Raw genomic sequence first — 14,197 nt, forward strand, 5'->3', positions numbered from 1 at the left:
GAGACACGTAATCATAAATACAAATGTAAGCAAGGTTTGAAAGTATTATGTTTTAGTCAAACATATCTGTCAATTTTCAGTCTACAAATTATTTGTGATTTTGTTTCCAGCCCCCCGACCATCCGCTTTACATAAAATCGGCCGGCGGCTGAATCTAGTTGATGATCTCTGTTGTAGATGATGCACAAGTATCATAAACCTATTTGTCATAGGTTCACATGGAAGGTATGCTTGTTGTAATTGAATAATGTTTTTTGGTTTCCTAGAAACAGCTACATCTGGTTTACTTCTTATCTTTACCTTATAAGTAGCTTTTAACTACCCTATCATATGTGAGATTAACAGTGAACAGTGGTAGCAGGGTTTTACTATTAGCCACTAGGTGGCAGTAGCCTACACAATACACCAGTAGGACAGTTAAACAACGTTTAAATCAACAAAATAATGACAATATTTTATTTTGAACAATACAGGCAAATTATCAACCCCAAACCACATATTGCACCCTGCATCTCCACAGACTAATTTTAAACATCAGCTATCTGAGCAGCTAACCGATCGCTGCAGCTGTACACAGCCCATCTGTAAATAGCCCATCCAATTTACCTACCTCATCCCCATATTGTTTTTATTTACTTTTTTGCTCTTTTGCACACCAGTATTTCTACTTGCACATCATCATCTGCACATCTATCACTCCAGTGTTAATTTGCTGAATTGTAATTACTTCGCTAATATGGCCAATTTATTGCCTTACCTCCTCACGCCATTTGCACACACTGTATATAGACTTTTTTTCTATTGTGTTATTGACTGTATGTTTGTTTATTCCATGTGTAACTCTGTGTTATTGTTTGTGTCGCACTGCTTTGCTTTATCAGGTCGCAGTTGGAAATGAGAACTTGTTCTCAACTGGCCTACCTGGTTAGATAAAGGTGAAATAAAAAATGTAATAAATAAAACATTTTATCTGAAGACAGTGCCAAAGGTTCCAAATTTCAGAAGAGATATTTAGTACTAGTTCATAAAGCCTATTAGCAAAACATTATGGAATCTCCATGTTTGATTCTGAACATACCTGAAAACATTACTTTTTCTAACCAATTCGTGCCACACAACCTCTTAACCACCATTCAATCAGCCATTGTTATCTGTCAGATGACCTCTCATGCACTTTCAATATTCAGTATAGCAAAAAACAAATATGGTGAATACAGTGACTGGAAATAATATATTTCTTAAGGATACAGTAAATTTAAGCCATGTAAAAATGCAAAATATATTACTTCAGATTATTTACACAAATGATTTTAACTTTAACAAAGCAGAAGTGGCTGATAAACTAAAGTAATGCATTTGTTAAGGGTCATTTTGACCCAAAAGGTGCTTTTTCATGACTTTGTCAATCAACTTGTTCTTAATAAATCTAAATAATTGTTTAGTGTTTCTGTATGAATATGGACTTTGAAAAAATTCAAGTCCGGGTAATTTTTACTCCAGACAAAAACACCTTATTCCGCCTATACAAATTTGATAGAGAGGACCTTTATTTGAATCTAGGTTTCTCTGAATACATAAGTAATCCAGACCCTCAGAGGCTAGAGGGTTACCTGTTGGAGTGATTGTGATCTGATAGAAAGATTACCTGCAGAGATGGAGCACCTTATGCACTCACCCATGGTTATAACCAGTTATAACTAGGTATGATTGTGTACAAAATCTAAATTACCTTAGACATATGCTTAGTTGCAGTCAAAACAGTCTGTCAGTGGTATGAAAACTTGATAGAACTGTAATACAGAAACCAGCTACTCTCTGAATGTACACACTGTGCTGTATTGGTGTAATCTAAAAAATATATTTCTTGGTGTGTAATCTGAAATGTTAGAAAATACCATAATTCCTATAATACCCTCCAATATGCTATATGTGCAACTTGTTGTGGTATCTTGGTTGTTATAACATTTGGTTTAAAGTGACTGAGGATTAATGCCTTTTGAAGCATGCTTTTTGAAGCATCCTGCCATAGGCCCTACCACTCCCATTGTTTCACTAGCAGTGATGCTAATACTGGCTGTGGGGTAAGTAAATAAAGAAGACTAAGCCATATTTTTGGTCATTGTCTCTCAGGATCAATGGATGAATAACTTTTTGCCCCCAAAAATTGAGCATATTTAAAATGTTGATGTACTGCCCCTTTAAATGGACGTCGTTTTTACTAAATAAATATGACAAAATGAATGTTTACTTCAAAATTCTAAAAACTGAATGATACTACAACAAATGATGATACTACAAAAAATGATGGTAACTGAGATTTTTAGTACTGATTTGGATTGTACGCCTACTTTGGTAAAAGACTGCGCATTATAAGGGAAAAATATGTATTTTAGTTTACAAAATATGCAAATTAACTGTAGATTTTATACAAAAACAGCCTGTTTTGGTTATTTTTTATTTCAGATAACATTCTTTACATGTCTAAGGATGTTTTGAAAATAATTAAGTTGATATTTTGTAATGATTGTTGCTTTTTCCAATAGTCCATGTAAAGTGGCTTGCGAAAGTGTTCACCCCCTTGGCAATTTTCCTATTTTGTTACCTTACAACATGGAATTAAAATTGATTTCTTCGGGGTTTGTATCATTTGATTTACACAACATGCCTACCACTTTGAAGATGCAAAATATTTTTTTGTGAAATAAACAAGAAATAACACAAAAACTTGACAGTGCATAACTATTCACCCCCCTAAAGTCAATACTTTGTAGAGCCATGTTATGCAGCAATTACAGCTGCAAGTCTCTTGGGGTATGTCTCTATAAACTTGGAACATCTAGCCCCTGGGATTTTTGCTCATTCTTCAAGGCAAAACTGCTCCAGCTCCTTCAAGTTGTATAGGTTCTGCTGGTGTACAGCAATCTTTAAGTCATACCACAGATTCTCAATTGGATTGAGGTCTGGGCTTTGACTAGGCCATTCCAGGACATTTAAATGTTTCCCCTTAAACCACTCAAGTGTTGCTTTAGCAGTATAATTAGGGTCATTGTCCTGCTGGAAGGTGAATCTCCGTCCCAGTCTCAAATCTCTGGAAGACTGAAAAAGGTTTCCCTCAAGAATTTCCCTGTATTTAGCGCCATCCATCGTTCCTTCAATTCTAACCAGTTTCCCAGTCCCTGCCAATGAAAAACATCCCCACAGCATGATGCTGCCACCACCATGCTTCACTGTTGGGATGGTATTCTCGGGGTGATGGGAGGTGTTGGGTTTGCGCCAGACATAGTGTTTTCCTTGATGGCCAAAAGCTCAATTTGAGTCTCATCTGACCAGAGTACCTTCTTCCATGTTTGGGGAGTCTCCCACATGCCTTTTGGCAAACACCAAATGTGTTTGCTTCTTTTTTTCTTTAAGCAATTGCTTTTTTCTGGCCACTCTTCCGTAAAGCCCAGCTCTGTGGAGTGTCCGGCTTAAAGTGGTCCTATGGACAGATACGCCAATCTCCTCTGTGGTGCTTTGCAGCTCATTCAGGGTTATCTTTGGTCTCTTTGTTGCCTCTCTGATTAATGCCCTCCTTGCCTGATCCATTAGTTTTGGTGGGCAGCCCTCTTTTGGCAGGTCTGTTGTGGTGTCATATTCTTTAAAAAAATGTAATAATGGATATAATGGTGCTCTGTGGGATGTTCAAAGTTTCTGATCTTTTTTTATAACCCAACCCTAATCTGTACTTCTCCACAACTTTGTCCCTGACCTGTTTGGAGAGCTCCTTGGTCATCATCGTGCCGCTTGTTTTGTGGTGCCCCTTGCTTAGTGGTGTTGCAGACTGTGGGGCCTTCCAGAACAGGTGTATATATACTGAGATCATGTGACACTTAAATAAAGTCCACCTGTGTGCAATCTAACTAATTATGTGACTTCTGAAGGTAATTGATTGCACAATATCTTATTTAAGGGCTTCATAACAAAGGGGTGAATACATATGCACACGCCACTTGTTTTTTATTTTTTTGAAACAAGTTCTTTTCATTTCACTTCACCAATTTGGACTATTCTGTGTATGTCCATTACATGAAAGCCAAATAAAAATCAATTTAAATTACAGGCTGTAATGCAACAAAAAAGGAAAAACACCAAGGGGATGAATACTTTCGCCTAGGCACTGTATGTATATTGGTAGTTTGAGGGTTAAAAATCCGTTCACTTCAAGATACAATATATAACTCACATAAACATGACAAGAAATACACAAAAAAGTTTCATCTTCAAAAATCAGATACCAAGTAGATTAAGAGATCAAGGTAGAAATTGCTGTATCCATTAAATGCAATGGTTTATAAAAACAGCATCCATTCAAGTCAAACATTCAAGTCAAAAAGGAAGAAAACTAGAACAACAGAAGAAACACCTTGTCTTTACACAGCTGTGGTTGTCAAAAGGTGTATTGGATGCGAAGTCAGGTGCAGGAGAGCAGAGTATAATGAACAGGCACACTTTTATTATAGTTCCAAAACGAGAGCACTACATAAATCAAACGCGCTCAAAAAACGGAACATAAAAGTAAAGTGCGTAAACTAACACCACATAACATGAAACAATTACACACAAAACATGGGAAACAGAGGGTTAAATACAAGTAGCTTAATTGGGGAAATGAAAACCAGGTGTGTATGGAAACAAGACAAATGGAAATATGACAAATGGAGCGTCGATGGCTAGAAAGCCGGTGACGCCGAACGCCGCCCGAACAAGGAGAGGAGCCGACTTCGGCGGAAGTCGTGACAGTACCCCCTCCTTGACGCGCGGCTCGAGGACGACCCGGAGGACGAGGGGCAGGGCGATCCGGCCGGCGACGGTGAAACTCCCGCAGCAGTTCAGGATCCAAAACATCTGCAACCGGAACCCAGCAGCTCTCCTCCGGCCCGTACCCCTCCCACTTCATGAGATACTGAAGGCCCCCCACCCGACGCCTCGAATCCAGGATGGAACGATGTACGCCGGGCCCCCCCTCGATGTCCAAAGGGGGCGGAGGGACCTCCCGCACCTCAGATTCCTGGAGCAGACCAGCCACCACCGGCCTGAGGAGAGACACATGGAACGAGGGGTTAATACGATAATCAGAGGGAAGCTGTAATCTATAACATACCTCGTTCACCCTCCTCAGGACTTTAAATGGCACCACAAACCGCGGACCCAGCTTCCAGCAGGGCAGGCGGAGGGGCAGGTTACGGGTCGAGAGCCAGACCTGGTCGCACCGGGTCTCACTGCGGTGACGGTCCACGCTGGCTTTCTGGCGATGCGCAGCTCGCTGGAGAAGGACACGGGCGGCCTCCCATGTCTCCTCCACGCGCCAAAACCAGTCGTCGACCGCAGGAGTTTCGGTCTGACCCTTATGTCACGGTGCCAGAACCGGCTGGTAGCCCAATACGCACTGAAAGGGGGAGAGGTTAGTGGAGGAGTGGCGAAGCGAGTTCTGTGCCATCTCGGCCCAGGGCACAAACGCTGCCCACTCCCCCGGCCCGTCCTGGCAATAAGACCGCAGAAACCTGCCCACATCCTGGTTGACTCTCTCTACCTGCCCGTTACTCTCGGGGTGAAAACCTGAGGTAAGGCTAATCGAGACCCCCAGACGTTCCATGAACGCCTTCCAAACTCTCGACGTGAACTGGGTACCCCGATCCGACACTATATCCTCAGGCATCCCATAGTGCCGGAAGACGTGTGTAAACAGGGCCTCCACAGTCTGTAGGGCCGTAGGGAGACCAGGCAGAGGGAGGAGATGACAGGACTTAGAAAAACGATCCACAACGACAAGGATCGTGGTATTTCCCTGTGAGGGAGGAAGATCCGTTAGGAAATCCACTGACAGATGTGACCAAGGTCATTGTGGAACGGGTAAGGGATGTAACTTACCTCTGGGCAGGTGTCTCGGAGCCTTACACTGGGCACACACCGAGCAGGAGGAGACATAAACCCTCACATCCTTAGCCAAAGTGGGCCACCAGTACTTCCCAGTCAGACAGCGCACTGTCCGACCGATCCCCGGATAACCAGAGGGGGGAGACGTGTGGGCCCAAGAGATCAACTGGTCACGGACAGCAGACGGAACGTACATACACCCAACGGAACACTGGAGGGGAGCGGGCTCTGTACGCAACGCCTGCTCAATGTCCTCATCCAGATCCCACACGACCGGCGCTACCAGGCAGGAGGCCGGGAGTATGGGAGTCTGATCCATGGGCCGCTCCTCTGTGTCATACAGCCGGGACAGTGCGTCTGCCTTCTTATTCTGGGAAGCTGGTCTGTAGGATAGGGTAAACACAAAACGGGTAAAGAACATGGCCCACCTTGCCTGACGAGGATTCAGTCTCCTCGCTGCCCAGATGTACTCCAGGTTGCGGTGGTCAGTCCAGATGAGAAAAGGGTGCTTAGCCCCCTCAAGCCAATGTCTCCACGCTTTCAACGCTTTAACCACAGCCAACAACTCCCGGTCCCCCACATCATAGTTACGCTCTGCTGAGCTTCTTCAAAAAGAAAGCACAGGGGCGGAGTTTCGGTGGCATGCCCGAGCGCTGTGAGAGCACGGCTCCTATCCCAGCCTCGGACGCGTCCACCTCCACTATGAATGCCAAAGAGGGATCCGGATGGGCCAGCACTGGAGCCAAAGTAAACAGAGCTCTTAGTTGCCCAAAAGCCCTGTCCGCCTCAGCCGACCACCGCAACCTTACAGGACCCCCCTTCAGCAGTGAGGTAATGGGCGCAGCAACCTGGCCAAAACCCCGGATAAATCTCCGGTAGTAATTGGCAAACCCTAAAAATTGCTGCACCTCTTTTACCGTGGTGGGAGTCGGCCAATTACGCATGGCTGCAATGCCGCCACTATCTCCACCCCTGATGTGGAAATGTGATACCCTAAGAAGGAGACGGCCTGCTGAAAGAACAGGCATTTCTCAGCCTTGACGTACAGGTCATGCTCCAACAGTCATCCAAGTACCTCGCGCACCAAGGACACATGCTTAGCGCGTGTAGCGGAGTAAATCAGAATGTCATCGATATACACCACTACACCCTGCCCGTGCAGGTCCCTGAAAATCTCGTCTACAAAGGCTTGGAAAACTGATGTAGCATTCATCAACCCGTACGGCATGACGAGGTACTCATAATGCCCTGTGGTGGTACTGAACGCTGTCTTCCACTCGTCTCCCTCCCGGATACGCACCAGGTTATACGCACTCCTGAGATCCAGTTTCATGAAGAAGCGCGCTGTACTTCACCGTGATTTGATTGAGACCTCTATAGTCAATGCACGGGCTTAAACCTCCATCCTTCTTCTTCACAAAAAAGAAACTTGAGGAGGTGGGTGAAATAGAGGGCCGAATGTACTCCTGATGCAGGGATTCAGAGACATATGTATCCATAGCCATCATCTCCGCTTGCGACAGGGGATACATGTGACTCCTGGGAAGCGCAGCGTCTGCCAGGAGATTTATCGCACAATCTTCCCGTCGATGAGGTGGTAATTTAGTCGCCTTTTTACAGAAGGCGAGAGCCAAATCGGCATATTCTGGGGGGGGGGGGATGTGCACGGTGGAGACCTGGTCTGGACTTTCCACCGTGGTAGCACCAACGGAAACCCCTACACACCTCCCTGAGCACTCTCGCGACCACCCCGTGAGAGCCCTCTGTTGCCAGGAAATAGTGGGGTTATGCAGAGCCAACCAAGGAAGGCCTAGTACCACAAGAAACGCAGGAGAGTCAATGAGAAAGAGACTGATTCTCTCCTCATGATTCCCCTGCATAACCATGGCCAAGGAGATGGTGGCCTCCTTGATGAGCCCGGACCCTAATAGTCAACTATCTAGAGCGTGTACCGGGAAGGGTCTAACTATAGGAAAAATAGGGATCCCTTACCTAATGGCTAATGCTCTGTCGATAAAATTCCCAGCTGCGCCTGAATCGACGAGCGCCTTATGCTGGGAATGTGGGGAAAACTCAGGGAAACAAACAGGCACAAACAGTTGATGAACAGAGGACTCTGGATGAGTGTGGTGCAAACTCACCTGGGGTGACGCCAGAGTGCCCTGCCTGTTGCCTCAACTCCCAGAGGAACCAACACGGCACCGACCGGCAGTGTGTCCTCTGCGGCCACAGATGGCGCACGTGATGGCTCCTCCTCCAGTCTCCCTATGAGCAGCCCCTCCTAACTCCATGGGCACTGGAGCAGGGGTGCTGGACAATGGAACCGACAGAGCCCCCTCAGGACGTCCGGGGGTGACCAGCAGGTTATCCAACCGGATGGACAAATCCACCAGTTGGTCGAAGGAAATGGTGGCATCCCTGCAGGCCAGCTCACGTCGGACGTCCTCTCGTAGGCTGCATCGATAGTGGTCGATGAGGGCCCTGTCGTTCCAGCCTGCTCCGGCAGCCAAGGTCCGGAATTCCAGGGCGAAGTCCTGGGCGCTCCTCGTCCCGTCTCAAATGGAAGAGCCTCTCCCCCGCAGCTCTGACCTCAGGTGGATGGTCGAAGACGGCCCTGAAGTGACGGGTGAACTCCTCGAAGTGGTCAGGCGCCGTGTCTCCTTCTCTCCACATGGCGTTTGCCCACTCCAGCGCTCTTCCTGTGAGGCAGGAGATGAGGGTGGCCACTCTCTCCCCTCCTGAGGGAGTTGGGTGCACAGTGGCCAGGTAGAGGTCTAGTTGTAACAAGAATCCCTGGCATTGTGCTGCCGTTCCATCATACGCCCTGGGAAGGGAGAGACGCATCCCACTGGAACTCTCTCCGGATGGAACGGATGGAGACAACCCCGGTTGTGCTGGTCGAGGCACTGGAGAGACTTCCTGTCTTTCCCAGCGGTCCATGGTCTGGACAACGCAATTCATCATGGCACCAAGATGTTGTAACATGGCCGAATGTTCCTGTACGCGCTCCTCGACTCCTCTAACCGGGGTACCTGCTCCTGCTGACTCCATTGAAGGTGTGTAATTCTGTCAAAAGGTGTATTGGAGGCAAAGTCAGGTGCAGGAGAGCAGAGTATAATGAACAGGCGCACTTTTATTATAGTTCCAAAACGAGAGCACTACATAAATCAAACGCGCTCAAAAAACGGAACATTAAAGTAAAGTGCGTAAACTAACACCACATAACATGAAACAATTACACACAAAACATGATGGGAAACAGAGGGTTAAATACAAGTAGCTTAATTGGGGAAATGAAAACCAGATGTGTATGGAAACAAGACAAGACAAATGGATATATGAAAAATGGAGCGGCGATGGCTAGAAAGCCGGTGACGTCGATCACCGAACGCCGCCTGAACAAGGAGAGGAGCCGACTTCGGTGGAAGTCGTGACAGTTCTTGCATGTCAGTACCCAATCTTTTATACTGTACAATGATATTTAGCACTGGTGGGTGATTACATTTAAATGCAGCTGTGTCAAAATAATTCTACATACTGAACAACATCTGTAGAACTCTATAAAAGGCTTCTCTATAACTCACTACCACTTTCAAACAAATACTCTTCAGACACTGTCCTTGTCAAACTCACAGACAAAGTACATGGTGGGGTGGCAGGCCACATCGGTCCAGTCCCCCACCGCCACCATTTCAGCACAGTCCTCATTCTCGTAGGCATTGTTGGGTTCCCCTTCCCTCCACTTGCTGAAGGTGCTCATTGGGGAGCTATCCACGTAGGTGAAATGGCCCTCACGGTCTATGTCGTTGATACCAATGTACACCCGGCTCAGGCCCGCCTCTGTGATGTACCCAGCGATTGCTGTATTGGCCCCCTCATCCTTGGGCATGGCCAGGTGTCCACCCCTCCCCTGACAATAGACTTCTGCGTCGGTGTAGCGTTTCTCCTCCTTGACCAGCAGATAGACTTTGCTGTCGGTCTCTTTGATGCCGGCAACAGCTGCAGGGGAGGGCAGTGCTGAAAAATGAGCACTTGTATTTCTATAATCACACAGACATATAAATCCAGCGTTTACTTTGTGAATGGAAGAAAAAGCAAAATGGTCTAAGATACAAGCATTTAAACTAATACTGAAAGGAAACTGATAGCTCTATGTCTTTACGTTACTCATTGGAAATTCCTAATTTAACATTCAACCAGACATCCTGAAAGCGTACCATTTTTTATGAACTTCAGCTCATTGGATAACTGTGTCACTAGGATCTCCATCTCGCCAATAATTTTCCTCAGGGGTGTGCATTCACATGGAACACCTGATGAGACAAAAAAATGTGGCTTGGGCTTATTGTTAACTAGACCTAGAATGTTTCTCCAAACAAATAAATGTTGTACCTGGATCACCATTTGGGCCCCTTGATCCAGGATCACCCATATCTCCCTTTACACCTGAGAGTAGAAACATTGTTAAAGTACATGGAAAATATAGCAATGCATCCCTAAACAGAAGTGTAAATGCAAGTTGTTCTGTTTTTTTCCTACCTTTGACTCCACTGGGGCCAATCTTCCCATAATGTCCCATTATACCCTTCTGTCCTTTAACTCCCAGATGTCCTGTAGGGAAACATGTTTTACTGTTACTAGAAGTGTTTTGTTACTGATTTCAGAATCAAAGGAATAAGTGGGTTAAATAACAAAGCCTCATCCCACTGCTGGCTTGCTTCTGAAGCTAAGCAGGGTTGGTCCTGGTCAATCCCTGGATGGGAGGCCAGATGCTGCTGGAAGTTTTGTTAGGAGGCACCCTTTCCTCTGGTCTAAAAAAATATCCCAACACCCCTATGGAGTGATTGGGGACATTGCCCTGTGTAGGGTGCTGTCTTTTGGATGGGACGTTTAATGGGTGTCCCGACTCTCTGTGGTCACTAAAGATCCCATGGGCATTTATTGTAAGAGTAGGGGTGTTAACCTTGGTGTCCTGGCTAAATTTCCAGTCTGGCCCTCATACCATCATAGTCACCAAATCATCCCCAGTTTACAATTGGCTCATTCATCCCACCTCCTCTCCCCTGTAACTATTCCCCAGGTTGTTGCTGTAAATGAGAATGTGTTCTCAGTCAACTTACCTGGTTAAATAAAACAAAATAAAAAAAAAATCTGTCTTTGGTGACAGCATCCACCAGCCCCATAGACTTAGATAGACATTGTATCTGAGCCATTATGGCGTCTGTGAGAGCCATCTCCATTTTGAAGTAGTGACTTTTATTATTTTACTTCTATGACAAACGAACTGAAAGTGTGCATACTGCAATTTACTGCCAATTGCAGTTATGGAATGTTTGTTCACTCATTGGCTGCTCCCTCCTGGTGACCTGGATGGAATTATGTGATCATTCCTTAACCCATAGGAAGTCCCACGCAGTTGACTACTTCAACATGGTGAAAGTCCTCAATGGCGCTGCCCATGCTAAAACCAACTTTTGGACACTAGAGTACTCTATCTATCTCTATGACCAGTCCTCATTAACATCTGCTGTAAACACTTGTCAGTGATTCAGGGGATTCTGGGTAGTGTTTCTCACGCAACCTCTGACCTAAAGTAAACATTCTGTTGCTCTGGACTGCCTAGCAGTGATGTAACCAGCGCACAACATCCTCTAGGAGAAATGATTGTCATTACATGCTGTGCTCTTTACTCTAGTTCCTGCAATAACTGTCCAATTAAATAAATACATCATAGAATCATGTTGTTAAAGGAAATATGATTATTTTAAACCATTCTTGAAAAAAATCTGTATGGTTCTAGTCTATTGTAAAATAAACAAGTCCACAAATGTAGTGAGACACCCTAGTGATAGGCCAAAGGGTTATCCAAAGACCTTTTCCGAAGGGAAATCAGTAGGCATGTCCAAAAAGCTTTTCATGACAACCAAATTCTCAAGCAGATAACTACTCCCAACATCCTACAATGCTGATAAACATACCACGCCCAAGTTTCCCAAGTCCAGCCTCCATAGAGTCAAATCTTTGTGATATTGTGAGGGATGTCATCAAAGCATAGCACCTGTACAGAGAGAATGCTGAACATTGTTTTTGCTTCTGTTTTCAATGATAGAGGCTTACCTATCTCCCCTGGTGGACCCATTCTTCCTGGTTTCCCAGGTGCCCCTTTCACTCCCTTTTCTCCTTCCTCTCCTGTCAAATGGAGAGAAATCTTCATGAATCAAAACACAAACTGCACAACTCTGAAATGTTATTACTGTTGATAAATAGTGCACACTGTAATCCTATGAGTCCTATATGATTTCTGAGTGTGTTTTAGACTCTTTAATTTTTGATGAAAGGGTGAGTGTATGCCTTTGAGTCCTGGGACGAGAATTTGGACAGAGCAGGGTTCGTCTGACATGTGCTGTCCATGAGCTGACTCCATCAGGGTCAGCCCCAGTAGAGTGATAAGTACACAAGGCATCAGCTTCTCTCCTCTCATCGTGCAACATGGATGGTTTGATGGACTGGAAGAAATTGTATGAGATATACACTGACAAAAACACAGATACAGGTAACTGCCAAAATAAAAGAAACACCAACATAAAGTATCTTAATAGGGCCTTGGGCCACCAACGAGCCGCCAGAACAGCTTCAATGCACCTTAGCATAGATTCTACAAGTGTCTGGAAATCTATTGGAGGGATGCGCCATCATTCTTCAACGAGAAATTCCATAATTTGGTGTTTTGTTGATGGTGGTGGAAAACACCGTCTCATGCTTTGCTCCAGAATCTCCAATAATGTTAAATTAGGTTGATTTCTGGTGACTGAGACGGCCATGGCATATGGTTTACATCATTTTCATGATCATTACACCATTCAGTGACTACCCGTGCCCTGTGGATGGGGACATTTCCACTGCACACAGATGTCAATTCAATGTCTCTTCCACATTGGTTCAATGTAATTGAATTGAAATGACGTGGGAACAACATTGATTCAACCAGTGTGTGCCCAGTGGGTTGTCATCCTATGGGGGCATAGACATGGTAATAATAGCCTGCCCAGCATTTTTATACATGACCCTAAGCATGATGGGATGTTATTTGCTTAATTAAACTCAGGAACCACACTTGTGCGGAAGCACCTGCTTTAAAAATATTTTGTATCCCCCCCATTTACTTAGTGTTTCCATTATTTTGGCAGTTACCTGTACATCTGAAGAGCAAAGTTAACACTGTTTGCAGTAAATTGAGAAAAGACAACATCATGGTACAATTAATCATGGTAATCATGGTCTGATATGAGTAATGATTACCCAGGTCTATGTGATAGTGTGCTTTTATACAGTCCATCACAACAACTGATTGGAGACCTCAAACCACCCTTTCACATCACTCAATATAACAACAACAACAAAAAAATTGGTGAAACTTGCAGTAGCCTAGGCGAGAATGTATCTGACCTAAGACTACATTTCCTTATCTGGCTTCGATGTAAATTCCCTTGAAAAGTGCCTTGGCACATGCCAGATGAAACAATAGAGTGCTGTGACAAATCACATTCAGCCAAACAACATCCAAAGATAAACCAATCAAGGTTGCTTCATCATGACACACACAGGATACTGTTATATGGGTCTCAAGTCACATCAATATTTCTAAATTTAACCTACCTTTTGTGGAGTTTTCCAGACCCACAAAGCAGCAAGTAGCTTCAGCTTGAGGATTTTTCCAAATGATCCACATGAGTTAACATGGGGTTCCACACTGGTGGTTTTTCCAGGGATTTCATGTTTCCTTCTCAGGACCCTAGAATGTGTGTGATAGGTCGTTTCACAGATAAAGCCAAAGGCAGCTGGGGCTCCAAAGATAATTGGATGGGAAAGCATGGGGGTCATTGACAACATCCACTTCTGATAACACACAAACTAAATTAAAAGGGGATTAAAAACTATAAAGGTCCATTCTTGATTTTCACGAGAATACAGAAATATGTTCTGTGAATAGGTTGATGTAGCTAGTACAAAACAACAACTTAATAGAGTTGCAATGTCAGTTAAAACCCACCACCCTACTCCACTATTTAAACCTATCTGGTCCTACCTCAGGCCAACAGCCTGAAAGGACAGGACACCACCACTCAACAAACCCTGTAACTCTTCTGACGTCAAATCTCGCACACCCAAATACTTCTCTGCAGCTGCCACCACAACCTCTATTTTCTGTGATTTACGTTCCATCCTTGCAGTACAGTTTATAACCATTGTTATGAACGCTAAAAAGCCAAATTTACTGAAGCAT

At 44.7% G+C, this 14,197-nt stretch overlaps 1 protein-coding gene across 2 annotated transcripts; it reads right to left on the reverse strand.

Moving 5' to 3' along the window:
* Nucleotides 1–9,277: 9,277 nt before the first annotated feature.
* Nucleotides 9,278–13,737, reverse strand: LOC115162546 (collectin-11). 2 transcript variants are annotated; one of them, XM_029713955.1, is made up of 7 exons: nucleotides 13,570–13,737; nucleotides 12,265–12,419; nucleotides 12,031–12,102; nucleotides 10,453–10,524; nucleotides 10,306–10,359; nucleotides 10,131–10,226; nucleotides 9,278–9,930 (listed from the first exon to the last, which is right to left on the reverse strand). In XM_029713955.1, exons 2-7 carry the CDS (start codon nucleotides 12,392–12,394, stop codon nucleotides 9,521–9,523), a joined length of 834 nt encoding a protein of 277 aa, XP_029569815.1. In that variant the 5' UTR covers nucleotides 12,395–12,419; nucleotides 13,570–13,737; the 3' UTR covers nucleotides 9,278–9,520. The 2 variants fall into 2 exon arrangements, with proteins under 2 accessions (XP_029569815.1, XP_029569816.1); XM_029713956.1 differs by having other exon boundaries at nucleotides 9,278–9,912; nucleotides 13,570–13,732.
* Between the last annotated feature and the right edge of the window lie 460 nt (nucleotides 13,738–14,197).

The sequence above is a fragment of the Salmo trutta genome, chromosome 25, assembly GCF_901001165.1.
Source record: "Salmo trutta chromosome 25, fSalTru1.1, whole genome shotgun sequence".
NCBI lineage: Eukaryota > Metazoa > Chordata > Actinopteri > Salmoniformes > Salmonidae > Salmo > Salmo trutta.